The following is a 20,255-nucleotide window of genomic DNA, read 5'->3' as shown; positions in this document are numbered from 1 at the left end:
CTACCGGTAGGGGGCGGGCCTTGGCCACTGAGCTTAATGTGACTGCTGCATATCCGGCCTTTCTGATACCTTCGGATATGAAACTACTTCCATCAATGAAGTACTTTATGTCCGGCTCCTTTAGGGGCTGGTCTTTTTGGTCTTGCCGGCTTGAAAGTACTTCATCTACTGTTTCTACACGGCAATGATACCGTGGGGCACTCAACGGGGGCTTCCCGTGCTCTGCATATTCTATCGGCAGCAGTGTGGCCGGATTTAGGGTGTTCGCAGTCTCTAAGGTGATGTGTGGATTTTCACATAGGAGCCCTTGGTATCTCAGCATTCTAGGGTTAGAGAGCCAACGGTGTTCTCTCTGTTCCATCAAGGTGACAACTGTATGGGGCACCCGAATTATTAACTTCTGTCCAGAAGTGAGCTTGTTAGCCTCCTCAGCTAACAGAGCAGTGGCAGTCAACGCCTTGAAACAGGGCAGCCATCCTGCGGCCACCAAGTCCAGTTATTGGGACAGATATGTTACAGGTCGCTACCATGACACTAACGTTTGCACAAAGACTCCTGTGGCCATCCTCTTTCTTTCATGAACGTACAGGTCAAAGGACTTTGTCATGTCTGGCAGCCCTAGTGCTGGCACCTAGGTTCAGGCCTTCTTGATTTCTTTGAAAGTCATATCCTGTTCCTTTTCCCAGAGGAGCTCCTTTTCCCCTGCTTTTGTCGCCGCATATAAAGGTTTGCTAGGAGCCAGTACTTGGGGATCCACATGCGGCAGAAACCAGCAGACCACAGGAATTCCTGGACTTGCCGCCCTGTGTCTGGCAGAGGAATGCTACAGACAGTCTCTTTTCGCTCCTGCCTAAGCTCACGCGCCCTTGGGAGATGTAAAAGCCAAGATACCAGACTCCTTGGCTACAGATCTGTGCCTTTCCTTAGATACTTTACAGCCAGCCTTCCACAGCCCTCAAAGGAGGCCCTTCATTCCCTGGATACATTCTTTTCTGATGGGTGTGGCTAGCAATGAATTATCTATGAATTGCATTAAGACACATCTGTCACTAGGTGGCGTGAAAGCCTTTAAGTCTGAGGCTAGTGCTTCTTCAAAGATGGGGAGTTTTTAAATCCTTAGGGAAGTCGTAGTCCAGGTATAGTGAGATGGGCCTCACTCAAAGGCAAAAATATCTCGGCTTACAGGGGCTAATCTGCTGCAGAAGAATGCGTCTTTAATGTCCAAGCATGTGAACCAAGCAGCACTAGCAGGTATTTGTCCAACCAGCAGCACTAGCAGGAATTTGTTTTATTGTTTGTTTTTTTTTTTCCCTCATGCCTCATCCTGAGGCATGAGAATCGCTTGCACCTGGGAGGCAAAGGTTGCAGTTAACCGAGATTGCACCCCTGCACTCCAGCCTGGGCAACAGAGCGAGACTCTGTCTCAAAACAACAAAATGGACAAAAAGAGCGGGACTAAGAAAGTACAACTTTAATGCATTTGCAGCCAGTTCTTAGAACAGGACAAGGTGATGAACAGATACTAATTCTCATGGCTTTTGTGTTTCACAAAATCATAAACTGAAGATTGCATTTTGAATTATTTCGTAAAATGACAAACATTTACATGATGTAGAAGGAAATGATGAATTCTTAAAGTATAATTGACAAGTAATACAAAGAAGACAGGCTAGTAAGCATAAATTTTCACTTTGTGGACTTCCTTGTCATCACATTCCCTCTGTTTGTTGTAGTAATAGAACGTATTGTCCCTTCTCTGAAGTTTCTTCACATATCCTGTCTCTGGCCAACGATCTACCTGCACACCAAGAACCAGAGTACAAATGTTAACAGCGCAGGGCTGATTTTTATCTCATATTTTACTGTCAAATAGTTAAAAAGTATGACTTACACCAACAAAGTATAAGATTAGATTTTAAAATGCTTCAGCTTTTAAAGTATTATACCCACAAGACACATCTTACATTGCAGCCTTATGCTGTAAGATAACTAATTCAGGCCCAGTGCAGTAGCTCATGCCTGTAATCCCAGCGCTTTGGGAGGCTGAGGCAGGCGGATCAATTGAGGTCAGGAGTTCAAGACCAATCTGGCCAACATGGTGAAACCCTGTCTCTACTAAAAATACAAAAATTAGCCGGGTGTGGTGGTAGGTGCCTACAATCCCAGCTACTCAGGGGGCTGAGGCAGGAGAATCATTTGGACTCTGGAGGCAGAGGTTGTAGTGACCCTAGATGGTGCCACTGCACTCCAGCCTGGGCGACAGAGCAAGACCCTGTCTCAAAAAACAACAACAAAAAAAGATGACTAATCCAGTGCTTTTCTCTAGAGCCCAATTTCTAGGTTTATTTCATTTTACTTTATTTTGGAGACAGAGTCTTGCTACATTGCCCAGGCTGGCCTCGAACTGCTGGAGTCAAGTGATCCTCCAAGCTCGGCCTCCCAAGTGCTGGAATTACAGGCCTGAGCCACTGCACCCAGCTTCAATTTATAGATTTAAATTTCAATACTGTGGCCAAGATAAGAGAAAACATTCAAAGTAATCTAAAGTTCATTTCTCTTATGTTTACAAAAGATTTCAAACATTCTAACTTCTAAAATTAATACCACAGGAAGAAATTAAGGGTAAGCCCAGGCTCCATTTTGAAAGCGCTGCCTGCTGATTGTTGATGACTACACAGTGAATAAAGCAAGCAAGTCAAGAACTATCCAAAGGTGTATATGCATTTCCTTCTGCCCCAATTTCAAGTTCACCTTGAAATCCATTTTTTTTTTTTTTTTGGAAACAGGGTCTCACTCTTGTCTCCCAGGCTGGAGTGCAGTGGTGCAATCATAGCTAACTACAGCCTCACCCTCCTGGGCTCAGGGGATCCTCCAGCCTCTGCCTCCTGAGTAGTTAGAACTATAGCTTTGCACTATTATGCCCAGATAAGTTTTCTATTTTTTTTTTTGTAGAGACAGGGTGTCACTGTGTTGCTCAGGCTGGTCTCAAACTCCTAGCCTCAAGCAATCCTTCCACCTTGGCCTCCCAAAATGTCAAAAATCTTTTTTATTTCTCCTACCATTCTTTTATTATTATTATTATTATTATTATTATTATTATTATTATATGTTGCCCAGGTTGGTCTCAAACTCCTGGGCTCAAGTGATCCTCCTGTCTCAGCTTTCCAAAGTGTTGGGATTACAGGTGTGAGCCACTGTCCCCAGCCATCTCCTACCATTCCTTCTTATATACCACATTAGTTTGCTTACTCTATCATTTGGCTTGATCTAATTTGGAGATCTGTCTCCCCACTTCCTCTTCAATGTCATCCTTTCCTGGGCAGGTTGATGTATTTTGCTACTGTCAAATATGTTCCTTTCAGATTTCGTGAGATGCACTTGATCATGACCAAAACCTCATTATCTGGGTTGTAGAAAACCAAATCCCTCTCTTCCACACTGTCTATACAGGCAGCCCTGCACCTTAACTCCAAATCCCGCTCTTCAACACCGTCTATAGAGGCAGCCCTGCACCTTAACTCCAAATCCCGCTCTTCAACACCGTCTATACAGGGAGCCCTGCACCTTAACTCCAAATCCCGCTCTTCGACACCGTCTATGCAGGCAGCCCTGCACCTTAACTCCAAATCCCGCTCTTCGACACCGTCTATGCAGGCAGCCCTGCACCTTAACTCCAAATCCCGCTCTTCGACACCGTCTATGCAGGCAGCCCTGCACCTTTTCTGTTCCCCATGGATAAATCTCAGGTTTCAGTAGGAAGAGGAGATGAATATACCATCTGTGTCCACAAGTCTTTTCTTTTCTTTTCTTTTCTTTTTTTTTTTGAGACGGAGTCTTGCTCTGTTGCCCAGGCTGGAGTACAGTGGCCAGATCTCGGCTCACTGCAAGCTCCGCCTCCTGGGTTTACGCCATTCTCCTGCCTCAGCCTCCCGAATAGCTGGGACTACAGGCGCCTGCCACCTCGCCCGGCTAGTTTTTTTGTATTTTTTAGTAGAGACGGGGTTTCACCGGGTTAGCCAGGATGGTCTTGATCTCCTGACCTCATGATCTGCCCGTCTCGGCCTCCCAAAGTGCTGGGATTACAGGCTTGAGCCACCGCGCCCGGCCAAGTCTTTTATTTTCTAATAACACATCTTCATTTTTTGTGTCGTCTCATTTACTTATGAATTAGCGAGAATAGGTAACAGCATATCTGAGAAGCCTTGGCAGGCCCTCTGACATACATTACAGAAAACCAGCAGTCCTTTTCACCACTGAGGCCAGGCCTGCCTGTGCGGCTTCCAATACCTTTGGCAGGGAAAGGAGGTGTTCTCAAGACTCCATTACAGCCCTCTTCCCCCCGGTGTCAGGAGCAGATTCTCTGAAAACCGTCTGATCCAGTGAGAAAACAGTACAACCACTGCCTCTTCTGAACATCTGGGGCTAAGCTACTTCATATGGGATAATCCTTAGGACAGTTAGGTGGGTCTTATGCTTGTTGACTTCTAGACATTTTTCCTTTTGATGCCCCTTGGCATCTCTGAACTTTTTTTTCTTCTTGACTTTCAACTTGATCTGGGAAACCTTCTCGCCTGTGGTGAAATGGAATGAGATCCTCAAGTTCAAGGACTTTCTCCTCAGGAGGGAAGGTCAGCAAGCACTTTACCACCAGGTAACAAAAAACAACTTCTCTCAAACCCTCAACCCACTGCACACTGGGAGAAACATCCCACCCAAAGCAAGCCTTCAGCCACCATCCTATGGATCCCTGAAGACCCACTGCAAATGCCTCTGGGGACATGAAGCCCTCTCTGGGGATTGTCCCTGGAAGGAAGTGATTTTGTTTTCCTCTAAATCCCTGTGCTGCTTTTGGTTAAGGCACATATACTTTGATTTGTGTAAGGTTTTATTGTTCTTGTTACTTATTTTAGACTCTAAGATGATGAGATTAATAAAAGTTATAATTTACTAACACTTGTTCCTTCAGTCAACAATTTTTTTGTGGGGGAATCTCGCTCTGTCGCCCAGGCTGGAGCGCAGTGGCATGATCTCAGCTTACTGCAACCTCTGCCTCACAGGTTCAAGTGATTCTCCTGCCTCAGCCTCCCTAGTAGCTGGGATTACAGGTGTGCACCACCATGCCTGGCTAATTTTTTTGTATTTTTTAGCAGAGACAGGGTTTCACCATGTTGGCCAGGCTGGTCTCTAACTCCTGACTGCAGGCAATCTGCCTGCCTCCGCCTCCCAAGGTGCTGGGATTACAGGCGTGAGCCACTGTGCCCGGCCCAACAAATTATGAGCACTATAATGTCAGGCACTTCAAACGTGATTACATTTAATTCTTGTGACAATTTTCTTTTCTTTCTTTCTTTTTTTTTTTTTTTTGAGATAGTGTCCTGCTCTCTCACCCAGGCTCGTGTGCAGTGATGTGATCACAGCTCACTGCAGCCTCCATCTCCTGCATTCAAGCAGTCCTCCTGCCTGAGCCTCCCAGTAGCTGAGACTACAGAGACACTCCACAATGCCTGGCTAATTAAAAAAATTTTTTGTAGAGATGGTGTCTGTGTTGCTCAGGTTGGTCTCGAAATCCTGGCCTCAAGCAGTCTTTCAGCCTCAGCCTCCCAAAGCACTGGGCTTAGAGGCATAAGCCACCAAACCTGGCCACCTATGAGTCTGAGGCCTGTATATCTTTAGGGGCATCCCAATCTTAAGGCAGGGTATGAAGCTTATTTATTTATTTATTTATTTATTTATTTAGATGGAGTTTCACTCTTGTTGCCCAGGCTGGAGTGCAATGGTGTGATCTCAGCTCACTACAACCTCCACCTCCTGGTTTCAAGCAATTCTCCTGCCTCAGCCTCCCGAGTAGCTAGGATTACAGGCATGCACCACCATGCCTGGCTAATGTTGTATTTTTAGGAGAGATGAGGTTTCTCCATGTTGGTCAGGTTGGTCTAAAACTCCCAACCCCAGATGATCCACCTGCCTCGGCCTCCCAAAGTGCTGGGATTACAGGTGTGAGCCACCATGCCCGGCCCAAAGCTTATTTTAAACAGCATAACAATGATAATGCTTCTGTTTTATCTATTTAAAGGCCTTAGATGATACAGTAATGAAAATTATCGTTGGCAATGGGGATAGAGGATAACGGTTGAGAAGACAGATATATGGAAGGCACAGTAATCTATCTTCACTTGATCAGTATTTTGAATTTTATTGTTAACCCCAATAATGTCTGCTATTTTAACGTCTATTAAAGAGGCAATAACATTTTAATTCTGTATTGCCTCCATTATTTTTCCTATGTACTTTTTAATTTTTAATTTAATTAATTAATTTATTTATTTGTGAGGGAATCTCGCTTTGTTGCCCAGGCTGGAGTGCAATGGTGTGATCTTGGCTCACTGCAACCTCCACCTCTCAGGCTGAAGTGATTCTCCTGTCTCAGCCTCCTGAGTAGCTGGGACTACAGGTGCCTGCCACCATGCCCAGCTAATTTTTGCATTTTTAGTAGAGATGGGGTTTTACCATGTTGGCCAGGTTGGCCAGGTTGGTCTCGAACCCCTGACCTCAAGTGATCTGCCTACCTCAGCCTCCCAAAGTGCTGGGATTTCAGGTGTGAGCCACCGCTCCCAGCTTCCTATGTACTTTTAAAGGAATTTTTAAGTACAGGTCAAAGAATAGAATAAAAGAAAAAGAAACAAGAGCTTATAGTGATTTGCAAAACCTACGCATTAGTCTCTGAAAAATGATGAGTTAGTAAAAAATAATGAAAAATAAACTAAGTTAATAAACACTGTTATAATCCCAAATCTAAAAATTAAAATATATTTATGAATACGATGCATATTTTACAATACAGTTGACCCTTGACCAACGCAAGTTTGAACTTGGGGAGTCCATTTATACATGGAGTTTTTCAAAAAATATGTTGAAATTTTTTTTGAGATTTGCAATGATTAGAAAAATTTTGCAAACCACACAGACTAGAAATATAAAACAAAAATTAAGAAAAAGGTTTGTCATTAATGCATAAAATATATTAAGATATTAGCGTATTTCTGGGTTGATCAATTGTTTACCACATGGGCAAGTCCTTCTGTTAACACTAGGTTACTAGTAGTTGTTTTGGGGAGTCAAAAGTTATACACACATTTTTGACAGCATGAAGCACTGAACCCCCTAGTCCCTGTGTTGTTCAGGGGTGAACTGAATTTGTAAACAACATGTCTCTTAAGAATCACTTGAACCTGGGAGGCAGAGGTGGCAGTGAGCCGAGATTGGCCAGTGCACTCCAGCCTGGGAGAAAAAATTAAAAAATGTCTTAGTAGTCAACAGAATAAATAAGTTAAGAAGAACCACACAGTATAAACGGGAGCCAAATCTAGACTTTGGTCTAGCCTTCGTAAAGGAAAGCTAGATCTCCACTCTCTCAGAAAAGTCTGGAATATACTACCAAAGTCACCAGTTGTTTCAACACTTTTGTTTATAAGGTGTAATCGCCACAAACAAACGAAAAAACAATTTTAATCTCTTTCTAATTCATGGTTAAAATAAAAAGTAAAAGGAGGGAAATAATAGTTATCCCACAAACTGATTATCTGATAATAAAATCACCTGAGTGAGGAAAAAAGATTCTTTTTTTGTGGTCTACCATAAAAGATTCATTTAGCAGAGCACAGCTGCTCAATAAAACAGAAAATTCTGAATGTGCCCAGCTGAATGACCACCTCTTCCCTCACTCTGCCTGCAAATCATTCTTCTGGGCCTCTCCCCCTTAATAAGATGAGAGAGTCTGGCTGGGTGTCATGGCTATTGCCTGTAATCCCAGCACTGTGGGAGGCTGAGGTGTGTGGATCACTTGAAGTCAGGAGTTCAAGACTAGCCTGGCCAACATGGCAAAATCCCGTCTCTACAAAAATACAAAAATTAGCCAGGCGTGGTGGCGCACACCTGTGATCCCAGCTACTTGGGAGGCTGAGGCAGGAGAATCCCTTGAACCTGAGAGGTGGAGTAAGCCAAGATTGCGTCACTGCACTCCAGCCTGGGTGACAGAATGAGACTCTGTCTCAAAAAATAGAATAAAATAAAATAAAAATAAATAAAATGAGAGAGTTGGAGTAGAATTCCCTTCAGTTATTCTCTGGTTGTTCATAAAATACTTTTCAGCATCTGAGAAACGCACTTCTAGTTGAGGTTTGTAGAGGCATAAATCTTACCACAGAAACTTGTTTCACTTGTTTATATTCGGTTTCATCCCGATATCCCGCTTGTTGAAATCTGTACAGATTTTCTATCTCTTCTGACCATTTTTTGGCACGACTTACTGATTTTGGTTTTACGTCAGAACTAGCCATGGTTACAGAGGCCTTATTACCAAGAATGTCTGAAAGATGTTAAAACAACATTAATAGATAATGTAATAATGACAATTTTGAAATTCCGTTTAAAAATAAATAAAACACTTAAAAATACTTAGAGTTGAGAATCCCATTAAATATATTAGTCTTTAAAGATTAAGAAGGATTCATGTTCTATTTTGTGGGGATAAAACTGTAACAAACAAACAAAAAACCCCAAGTACCTGAAAGATACATAAAAGTCTATTTATTTCTTGATCAATAAATTTACAGTCAGAGTTGGAGTTACAGAGTGATGTTTTAAAAGCTGTATACAAATACTGGAGTTCCAGGTAATAGTTTGCACATTTCTGAAAACATGCTCAATAGATTGTCAAAATATCCACCACCATTCCATTTACGTATGTTCAAAACTGCATCTCTCTCTCTCTCTTAATAAGGGAATGTAAGATCCATCTTCTCACTCTCTTCCCTTTCTTGTTTCGGGGAGGGAATGGTTTATTCTTTTTTGTTTTTTTTGAGATGTTATCTCGCTCTGTCGCCCAGGCTGGAGTGCAGTGGTGTGATCTCGGCTCACTGCAAGTTCCGCCTCCCAGGTTCATGCCTTTCTCCTGCCTCAGCCTCCCAAGTAGCTAGGACTACAGGCATCCACCTTGCCCGGCTAATTTTTTGTATTTTTAGTAAAGACGGGGTTTCACTGTGTTAGCCAGGATGGTCTTGATCTTCTGACCTTGTGACCTGCTCCGCCTTGGCCTCCCAAAGTGCTCGGATTACAGGCGTGAGCCACCGAGCCCTGCCATACCTGATTTTTTGATGAACCTATGTGAGAAGATGGACTAACAGACTTCATGCACACTGTGTGGCTGTCATGGTACTGAGATCATGGATTTAAAAACAGTGTAGGAGGTCACTAACAGTCTTGGAAAGTCAGATATATGATTTTAGTTCATGTAATCGTCTATTCACCAAATTTCCATAGCAAGTTTTTCAAAGGCATAATCTTGTACTTGTTTTCTCAGCTACTTATTTTATTAACAAAATACATCAGTCATTTAACTGAAATAAAGTGTCCAGAATTTTCACTATGATTCCTTGAATCCATTCTTCTATTAAAATATATTTCTATTGGCTGAAACACATTACAGTCAGATCCTGTAAATAAATTAATATTTTTTGAATTTTTTTCAGTCACAATGAAAAATGCTCATTATGTTAAAAAGGTCAAGAAATACATTAAAGTATAACAAGGAAAGGCTGGACATGGTGGCTCAGGCCTGTAATCCTAGCACTTTGGGAGACTGAGGTCAGGAGACCTGAGGTCAGGAGTTCAAGACCAGCCTGGCCAACATGGTGAAACCCCGTCTCTACTAAAAATGCAAAATTAGCCAGGCGTGGTGGCACATGCCTGTAATCTCAGCTACTTGGGAGGCTGAGTCAGGAGAATCGCTTGAACCTGGGAGGTGGAGGTTGCAGTGAGCTGAGATCGTACCATTGTACTCCAGCCTGGGCAACATGAGCAAAACTCCTGCTCAAAAAAGAAAAAAAAAAAGAAAAAAAAAACTGGGCGTGGTGGAAGCTGCCTGCAATCCTTGCTACTTGGGAGGCTGAGGTTTGAGAATTGCTTGAAACCCAGGAGGTGGAGGTTGCAGGGAGCCAAAACTGCTCCATTGCACTCCAGCCTGGGTGACAGACTGAGACTCTGGCTCAAAAAAAAAAAGTGTATATATATATATGTAAAGGAAAAGTCAAAATAAGCATCACATCAGTTAGAAATATCCATCCTTCATACTAGGTAAAAATCATGCTAAATATATGATGAATTAACATAGACTTAAAAGTTTTATTTAAAAAGATCTTATAATAAATGCTTTTACAAGACATAAATTTAGCTTTACTTGGATTTAATAGGTGAAAAACAGGAAATGGAAATAAAATGGACAGACTTGCTGAATTTCAGACAAATATTTCTTCAATATGAAAGATGTAGCCTAAATGTTCCCTTAGTGGTTAGTAAAAAAAGATAATGAAGACTGTTAGGAGGCTAAGTCACAAGCACCAATGGACTCTTTTATATGAAAACCAAGAAAGTTGGTCTAATGTTCTTCCTATTTAGATTTGTGTTGAATTACTTAACATTCTAAAGATTATAGTGTTTATGTTGTTGTTTTTTTTTTTTTGAGACATAGTCTCGCTCTGTCACCAGGCTGTAGTGCAGTGGCATGAACTCTGCTCACTGCAGCCTTTGCCTCCCGGGTTCAAGTGATTCTCCTGCCTCAGCCTCCTGAGTAGCTGGGACTACAGGCATGCGCCACCATGCCCAGCTGATTTTTGTATTTTTAGTAGATGAGGTTTCACCCTTTTGGCCAGGATGGTCTCGATCTCTCGATCTCATGATCCACCTACCTTGGCCTCCAAAAATGCTGGGATTACAGGCATGAGCCACCGCGCCGGGCCCACTGCATTCTGAAATCATAATTCCCAGAGTTGTTTGAACTTAGCTCCAGATTTACATGAATCTAAATGAAGGCATGAGTCACACAGTTCTTACCCTGATAAAAGAAATTATTTCAGTAGCATTAGTATTGTTGTTTGCATTTTTTCCAATGTGCATACCAACATGTACATTGATCAGATCAAAGAAAATCAGAGTTTTGTCAGTATGTTGACTTCTTAAAAACTTTTGATCTTTAGTTGTTGACTTAGGCTCAGACCTATGTTGCATTTTAAGGCAATTCTATTTTTTTTTTTTTTGAGATGGAGTCTCACTGCATTGCCCAGGCTGGAGTGCAGTGGTGTCATCTTGGCTCACTGTGGCCTCCTGGGTTCAAGCGATTCTCCTGCCTCAGCCTCCTGAACAGCTGGGACTACAGATGCGTACCACCCCACCCAGCTAATTTATATATATTTTTTCTTTTTTCTTTTTCTTTTCTTTTCTTTTTTCTTTTGAGACGTTATCTTGCTCTGTTGCCCAGGCTGGAGTGCAGTGGTGTGATTTCGGCTCACTGCAAGCTCCGCCTCCCAGATTCACACCATTCTCCTGCCTCAGTCTCCCAAGTAGCTGGGACTACAGGCGCCCGCTACCATGCCTGGCTAATTTTTTGTATTTTTAGTAGAGATGGGGTTTCACCGTGTTAGCCAGGATGGTCTCGATCTCCTGACCTCGTGATCCGCCCACCTTGGCCTCCCAAAGTGCTGGGATTACAGGCATGAGCCATCACTCCTGGCCACATTTTCATATTTTTAGTAGAGATGCGTTTCACCATGTTTTGCAGGCTGGTCTCAAACTCCTGGCTTCAAGTGCTTCGTGTACCTCGGCCTCCCACAGTGCTGCGATTACAGGCGTAAGCCACCGCACGCGGTCCAGTTTTATAGTATTATACGAATTTATGTAAAATTTGGAACACTTGGCAAAACAATAAATAAGCCATGCTTCAGAGAAACCTTTGCCCTTTAATGCCATTCATTCTAGTGGGAAGTTCGCTACTCCACTGCTGCACAATATACTAGCAATATACCAGCTATGACAAAGAGGTGAGCTGGACATGTGATACAGCCCAAGAATCCATTCATATCTATAATATGATATATTACACAGCAATATAGATATGTTACACAGGAAAAAGGTTCTAAGAAATATTAAAGAAAAAAGTTAGGCCAGGCGTGGTGGCTCATACCTGTAATCCTAGCGCTTTGGGAGGCTGAGGCGGGTGCATCACCTGAGGTTGGAAGTTCAAGACCACCCCAACCAACATGGAGAAACCCCATCTCTACGAAAAATACAAAATTAGCTGGGTGTGGTGGCGCATGCCTGTAATCCCAGCTAATCAGGAGGCTGAGGTAGGAGAATTGCTTGAACCTAGGAGGCAGAGGTTGCAGAGAGCCCAGATCGTGCCATTGCACTCCAGCCTGGGCAACAAAAGTGAAACTCTGCCTAAAAAAAAAAAAGTTAGTGAACTCACTGTATTAAAATACTTTCAGGACAGGAGCGGACTGGCTCACGCCTGTAATCCCGGCACTCTGGGAGGCCGAGGTGGGTGGATCACAAGGTCAGGAGTTCAAGACCAGCCTGGCCAATATGGTGAAACCCCGTGTCTACTAAAAATAATTAGCCGGGCATGGTAGATAGCGGGCATCTGTAGTACCAGCTACTGGGGAGGCTGAGGCAGAAAACTGCTTGAACCCAGGAGGTGGAGGTTGCAGTGAGCTGAGATGGTGCCACTGCACTCCAGCCTGGGTGACAGAGCGAGACTCTGTCTGAAAAATAAATAAATAAATAAATAAATAAATAAATAAATAAATAAAAACAAAAATCCTTTCAAAATTAGTCATATTTTTATATGAATTTAGTGACTGTATTACTTACAAGACTTTTACAGATGAAGCACATGCAGTGATACAATCTGAATCTTTGTCTTATCCAAGCCCTCTTTGCTTTAGGCTTGACTTTTTGCTCACATTCATTCAAAACCTATTTTCTTGAATGCCATCTATGTAACCTTTTGTTACTTTCAGCTCAGAAAATTACAGCAACTATACATAAAAACGCTACATTTAATAGATGAGCAGAAAATATGCTGTATTCAATTGGACTTTGGGGAAAATCACCACTTTTCTCAGTAGAAGTAGACATCTTCCGGTTATTATTAAGCATTTCAAAATTTTATTTTCCCAAAATACTTAAAGAGAATATGAATGTAAATTTCACCATAATAGGAACTCTAGTGACTCCCATAACTATGCTATATAAGTGGTGGTGGTGGAAATACTTTTTTTTTTTTTTTTTTTGGCCTTTCATTTTATTAAAAACACAAAATGAAACTAAAATTAGGAAAGATCAACTTACAATTCCTTGACAGATTTTTCAATAATTCTAGGAAATTCAGTGGCGGTACTAATTCTGCTGGCACTCAGCACCTGCAGACTGAGTGGTTTCTGTACTGGCAGTTGTGCCAAAAAAAGAATTGATAAAAAATACATTCAATGGCTGGATGCAGTGGCTCACACCTGTAACCCCAGCTCTTTCTGAGACCGAGGAGGGAGGATCATTTGAGTCCAAGAGTTCAAGACCAGCCTGGGCAACATAGTGAGACCCTGTCTCTACAAAAAATAAAATTAGCTGGGTGTGGTGTCCCATGCCTGTAGTCTCAGCTACTGGGGACGGTAAGGTGGGAGGATTGTTTGAGCCCCCAAGGTTGAGGCCACAGTCAGCTGTGATGGAGTCACTGCACTCCAGCCTGGGAGACAAGTGAGACCCTGCCTCAAGAAAAAAATAATTTAAAATTAAATAAAAATAAACATTTGGGCCAGGCGCGGTGGCTCACGCCTGTAATCCCAGCATTTTGGGAAGCCGAGGCAGCTGGATCACCTGAGGTCAGGAGGTCGAGACCAGCCTGGCCAACATGGTGAAACCCCCGTCTCGGGGCTGGACACGGTGGCTGACGCCTGTAATCCCAACACTTTGGGAGGCCGAGGCGGGCAGATCATGAGGTCAGGAGATCGAGACCATCCTGGCTAACACGGTGAAACCCCGTCTCTACTAAAAAAAAAAAAAAAAAAAAAAATTAGCGGGGCGTGGTGGTGGTCCCCTGTAGTCCCAGCTACTCCGGAGGCTGAGGCAGGAGAATGATGTGAACCCGGGAGATGGAGCTTGCAGTGAACCGAGATCATGCCACTGCACTCCAGCCTTGGCAACAGAGCAAGGCTCCATCTCAAATAAATAAATAAATAAAATACAAATACATTTGATGTCTAAAATACCAAGTTGTATCTCCACAAAAAGGAAACAGCAATGCCCTGAGTTTCTGGTTTGTAAAACTGAATTACATGAAACAGAGTTTATATGCATATGGATGGTCCCACAGAAAGGTTCAATTCGCATCTCCACTTTACCATGGTGCACAAGCAATAGGCATTCAGTAGAAAGTGTAATTCGAGTACCCATACAACCATTCTGTTTTCCACTTAGAATGCAGTATTCAGTAAGTTACATGACATAGTCAACACTTTATTATAAAATAGCCTTTGTGTTAGATGATGCTGCCCAACTGCAGGCCAGGTAAGTGTTCTGAGGATGTTTAAGTTTGGCTAGGTGCATTAAATGCATTTTCGACCTACCATGGGTTTATTGGGACATAACCCCATGGTTAAATAGAGGAGCATGTTATTTTATTTATTACTTTTTTGAGACGGAGTTTTGCTCTTGTTGCCCAGGCTGGAGTGCAATGGAGCGATCTTGGCTCAACGCAACCTCCGCCTCCCGAGTTAAAGCGATTCTCCTGCCTCAGCCTCCCTCGTAGCTGGTATTTCAGGTATGTGCCACTACGCCCGTCTAATTTTTTTGTATTTTTAGTAGAGACGAGGTTTTCCATGTTGGTCAGGCTAGTCTCAAACTCCTGACCTTAGGTGACCCGCCTGTGTTAGCCTCCCAGAGTGCTGGGATTACAGGCGTGAGCCACCACGCCCGGCCTCGAGCATGTTATTTTAAAAACCCACCATCTGAAATCCCTGACAATCTAAAGTTATAACACAAGCTTCTGATGTAGCCAGCCACCCAAATTCCTTTTTCACTTCCCTTTCACTCTGAAAAGTGCGTTTACTTTTAGTAGTATTAAAACTTCAAGAGCATCAGCCTCCCTTATAGTCCATTTTTTTTTTCTCCTGTTAGGTTTCTGTTCATAAGAGGCAGCAGGAGTAGCCCTGTAATCAGCACGTAACCTTAGGCAAGGCCATGAACACGCCTGGGCCTGTTTCCTGAACTGAAAGAGAAGCATTAGACGGTCTCTAAGGTCCCGGAACTCCCATCCGCTGTCGCTGGGCGTTCATTTGAAAGACAAAAGCGGTTCCCAAACACGCCTGACCGTCCCTGCTCCGGGAGTGCAACCTGCATATGTGCAGCACAAAGCCGCTCCCTTCCGGCCCCCACAGCTAACCTGCAGTCCCCATCCCTCCAACTTCCTTTCTGCCATAAATCACTCAATGTGTGGTAGGTGAAACCTGCCTGAAGAAGGCTAGGATGGACAAAGCACAGTATTCCAAAATTTAGGGTCCAAATCAGAACTCTCGGAGTCGCGGCTCCTAAAGCCAATGGGGTCCGGGGCAGCCCGGAAACTTCCGGGAGAACCGGACTCTGAGATTCTGGAAGGGCCAAATAGTGACCCTCCTCCCTGAAAAACACGGAAGAGACATGAAAACCACGCGATCACCCGGGCAAACCTCAAGACTAGAGAACTGCTGGGCGGAGAAGGCGAAGCAAAGACTTCCGGGGTGGGGCTACGGCCGGGGCGCTGGGGTTGGCGGGCAGGGCCCCCGCCTCCAGCGACGCATCCACCTATCCCTGGGTTCGGCCCTCCGGTTATCCTCGCTCCGCTGAGCTGGAGAGGCCGGGGGCGCCCGGGAGCTCACAGGCGGGCGTGGCGGTGCTCGCGTTCTTTATTCGGGATCCTAGGGCAGGGCTAGCGAGAGGCCAAGTGTTGTGGCCTCTGCGATCCTCGCGTCTCTTAGTAACGCGGTTGCGCTGCAGGAGTTCCCGGCTCCTTCAGGCCCCGCCCAGCTCGCTCAGGCCCCGCCCCCGTGAATGGGCTTTCATGCGCATGCGCGAGGGCTGGAGCGGATGCAGGCCCAGCTTACTGTGCCAATGTAGGTCTCAGGTAGGAGCGGTGCCAGGAGTTACCCCTGAGCAGATACGGAGGGCGAAATGGGTTACTTTCGGCTCCTTGAATCCCAGATACAATTCCCTGTGAAAGCTAATCACAGCATGGAGACTACTGCCGTTTGTAGTTCCTGATAGTAGGTATCTCCTATCCATTTGCAGGGAATGAACCAATCCAGAGTCGCCATAGTGCCTGACAATCAGTAAACCTACAATAAATGGTATCTATAGCTTTAATTATTTTTTCTAGCATTACCTATTACTATATTACAGTACTATTTTAGCGAAAAGTAATCAGATTCAAGATACATGTTTTTGTTTTTGTTTTGAGACGGAGTCTCGCTCTGTCTGTAGCCCAGGCTGGAGTGCAGTGGCGCGATCTCGGCTCATTGCAAGCTCCACCTCCGGGGTTCACGCCATTCTCCTGCCTCAGCCTCCCGAGTAGCTGGGACTACAGGCGCCCACCACCACGCCCGGCTAATTTTTTGTATTTTTAGTAGAGACGGGGTTTCACCGTGCTAGCCAGGATGGTCTCGATCTCCTGACCTCGTGATCCGCCCGCCTCGGCCTCCCAAAGTGCTGGGATTACAGGCCTGAGCCACCGCGCCTGGCCAAGATACATGTTTTGAACGTAGAGCCATCAGGACTTAAAAATTGCTGAATGAAAGAAAGGAGCAGCTGTGTGCTGGAGCCAGCTCTTTAGAGCTCTGGAGACTCAGTAAGTAAATTTTTAGGAATTTTTTTGAGCCAGTTGTTAAATACAAGCCATGAGCTGGAATCAGTGAAGATGACAAGGGCCTTGGGCACCTGCGCGAAACAAAACAAAAACACAAGCCATATTACAAATTAAATTATGTAAACTTCTAAATAAATGAGTCATGCTAAGACAAAGGCAATACTCAGTAAAACTAAAAACAAAAAGCTACTTACTTACAACTCCCAAATTTATCTCTTCAGCCCGGTCTTTCTCTGAACTTTAGATCTGCGTATCAATGTATATTCAACATCCACTTGGTTGTCCAAAACAACCTCCCCAAACACCTCCCTGTCAAAACAAAAACAAAAGCCCTGCTCCTTCTTCATGTCTTTTAGTAGATAAGGCCTAGAGCCCTCTCTTTCCATATCCATCAGTGCAACCTGCTGGCTTTATAGCTTCTACTCAAGACATCATCGTTTTTCTCTTTTCTGGTAATTACAACCATTCCCAACAGCTCTCTGTTCCCCCTCTATAGTCTGTTGTCAACACAACAGTCAATGCAATTCATTTAAAACCTAAGTCAAGGTCGGGCGCGGTGGCTCACGCCTGTAATCCCAGCACTTTGGAAGGCTGAGGTGGGTGGATCACGAGGTCAGGAGTTCGAGACCGGCCTGGCCAATATGGTGCAACCCCGCCTCCACTAAAAATACAAAAGAACTAGCTGGGAGTGGTGTCGTGCGCCTGTAGTCCCAGCGACTCGGGAGGCCGAGGCAGGAGAATCGCTTGAACCCAGGAGGTGGAGGTGGCAGTGAGCAGAGACTGCATCACTGCACTCCAGGCTGGGCATAGAGGGAGACTCCATCTCAAACAAAACAAAACAGAAAAACCTAAGTCAAATTATGTCAGTCCTCTGCTCCCAACCTTGCAATGGCTTCCCGTCTTATGGAGAGTGAAAACCAGAGGCTATACAGGGTGAGCAAAGTCCTGCAAGATTTGCTCACAACAACCTCCCTCCTTCCTCTGTAGCCCTGGATCATTCTGCTGCAGCCACACTGGCCTAACAGTGCCTAGCACACAGTAGGTGCTAAAGGGATATATTTTGAAGGAGTATATTTCATCACTGCCCCTCCGATGGTGTGGAGGCAGCATGGCATGGCAGCTAGCAGTGTGTTGTCAGAGAGCACAGTGTCTAAAAGTGTGGTGGCCTTCTTGGATTTAAACCTGAGCTCTACTTACTAGCAACATGACCCTGGACAAGCTACTTAACCTCCGTTTCCTCAACTGGCAAATAAGGACAGAACGTGTACCTGCCTGATAGACAGGGAGGATATGAGGATGAAATAATAAGTATAAAACACTGAAAACATCTGGAGCTACACAAATGGTAGACAGTCAATACTTCCATTAGAATGTGTACTCCCACGTCCACAGGGATTTTTGTCTGCGTTTTAATTCATTAATTTATTTTGAGACAGGGTCTCTTTTGTCACCCAGGCTGGAGTGCAGTGGCGCCATCTTCATTCACTGCAACCTCTGCCTCCAGGTTCAAGTGATTTTTGTGCCTCAGCTCCCAAGTAGCTGTTATTGTAGGCGCACCACCACACCCGGCTACATTTTTTTGCATCTTTAGTAGAGATGGGGTTTTGTCATGTTGGTCTTGAACTCCTGGCCTCAAGTGATCTGCCTGCTTTGGTCTCCCAAAGTGCTGAAATTACAGGCAGGAGCCACCAGGATGGGCCACATTTTTTGTCTACTTTGCTCACTACTGTATCTTTAGTGTCTAGAACAGTGTCTGATACACAGTATATGGTCAGTGAATGATTTGCTGAATGAATTAAGCTTCACCATCACATTTCCTGCAGTATTACAGCAGATTCCTACCTGAATTCCTGCCCCAGACTTCCTGAGTGTTGTGGTTTTTAAATTTATTTTTTTATTTTTATTTTTTCATTTTAATTTTTTTTTAGATGGAGTTTCACTCTTGTTGTCCAGGCTGGAGTGCAATGGTGCAATCTTGGCTCACTGCAACCTCCGCCTCCTGGGTGCAAGCAATTCTCCTGCCTCAGCCTCCCGAGTAGCTGGAATTACAGGCCCCTGCCACCTATAATTAGTCTGGCTAATTTTTTTATTTTTAGTAGAGACGGGGTTTTCCCATGTTGGTCAGGCTGGTCTCGAACTCCTGACCTCGGGTGATCTGCTTGCACTGGTCTCCCAAAGTTTGGGATTGCAGGCATGAGCCACCATGCCTGCCCTGATTTTTTTTTTTTTTAGAATTGAATCCAGTGGTTCTCAAACTTTAGGATCCACCAGAATCACCTAGAGGGTGTGTTAAGCTGTAAATTGCCAGGCTTCACTCTCCAAGTTTCTGATTCACTAGGTGTGGTTTGGGCTATGCTTACCTATCTTGCTTATTTTCTATCCTGTCTTTCCCTTTGTCGTGACTCTTATTTCCCTTTGTTTGTACTGTATCCATTGTGGAAAGAGGAGGAGATAAATAAGTGAGCAAATAAATAAAATCACGAGCATTATCTTAACCTGCCTTTCCTGGAGCTCCACCACGAGACTCTTCAGACACTAGACTCACAGCAGAATTTGTTGTTAGGTCTCCATAACCCTGCCAGGGCAGTTGTTCCCATGTGTTCTAAGACAAACCATCAAAGTTGTTGCCAGTAGTATACTAGCAGGATATTTTACCTAAATTAGTGATTATGTTTCCACGTCACCCCTCCTCCCCCTCCTCAAGATTTCATGGGAATCCATTTTTGAATAGAACTCTGAGTATTATGACTACAGGAACAAGCTGACATTCACTAGGGACGTCATTCTGTTTTGTTTTGTTTTTTGAGACAGAGTCTTTCTCTGTTGCCCAGGCTGGAGTGCACTGCCGTGATCTAGCCTTACTGTAAACTCCGCCTCCCAGGTTCAAGTGATTATCCCGCCTTGGCCTCCCGAGTAGCTGGAATTACAGACGTGTGCCACCATGCCTGGCCAATTTTTTTTCTTTTTAGTAGAGATGTGGTTTCACCATGTTGTCCAGGCTGGTCTTGAACTACTGATTTTGGTGATCTGCCCACCTCAGCTTTCCAAAGTGCTGGGATTACAGGCATGAGCCACTGCTCTGGGCTGGAATGGCATTCTGATTCCTGACTTCCCTGATCAGAAATCTTTGTTCTTGGATTTATTCTCATGTTACTTTGCATCTCTGTGGAAGCATTTATTTGCCGTATTCTGCAAACATGTTGTCCCCAGATAGAGTCAATGCTACCCGAAGGTTTGTCACCATGCTGTGCACAAAGCGGGACTTCAAGTGTTATGGAGGCCCGGAAGGCCGGGTACAGTGGCTCACGCCTGTAACCCAGCACTTTGGGAGGCCGAGGTGAGTGGATCGCATGAGGCCAGGAGCTCGAGACCGGCCTGGTCAACGTGGTGAAACCCCGTCTCTGCTAAAAAATACAAAAATGAGCCAGGCGTGGTGGCGCATGCCTGTAGTCCAGCTACTCTGGAGGCTGAGGCAGGAGAATCGCCTGAACCCAGGAGGGAGAGGTTGCAGTGAGCCGAGATGGCACCACTG

The 20,255-nt window shown here is 44.4% G+C and overlaps 1 protein-coding gene across 1 annotated transcript; it reads right to left on the bottom strand.

The window, feature by feature from the left end:
- Nucleotides 1-1,560: 1,560 nt before the first annotated feature.
- Nucleotides 1,561-15,860, bottom strand: MEIG1 (meiosis/spermiogenesis associated 1). Its single transcript, XM_010365980.2, has 4 exons — nucleotides 15,552-15,860; nucleotides 10,743-10,888; nucleotides 8,199-8,365; nucleotides 1,561-1,798 (listed from the first exon to the last, which is right to left on the bottom strand). The coding sequence occupies exons 2-4, from the start codon at nucleotides 10,810-10,812 to the stop codon at nucleotides 1,670-1,672; spliced, it is 366 nt and encodes a 121-aa protein (XP_010364282.2). The 5' UTR covers nucleotides 10,813-10,888; nucleotides 15,552-15,860; the 3' UTR covers nucleotides 1,561-1,669.
- Nucleotides 15,861-20,255: the final 4,395 nt, after the last annotated feature.

This window comes from Rhinopithecus roxellana, chromosome 11, assembly GCF_007565055.1.
Source record: "Rhinopithecus roxellana isolate Shanxi Qingling chromosome 11, ASM756505v1, whole genome shotgun sequence".
Taxonomy (NCBI): Eukaryota; Metazoa; Chordata; class Mammalia; order Primates; family Cercopithecidae; genus Rhinopithecus; species Rhinopithecus roxellana.
Note: the sequence above shows the minus strand (reverse complement) of the source record. Positions and strands in the feature narration are given on the sequence as shown.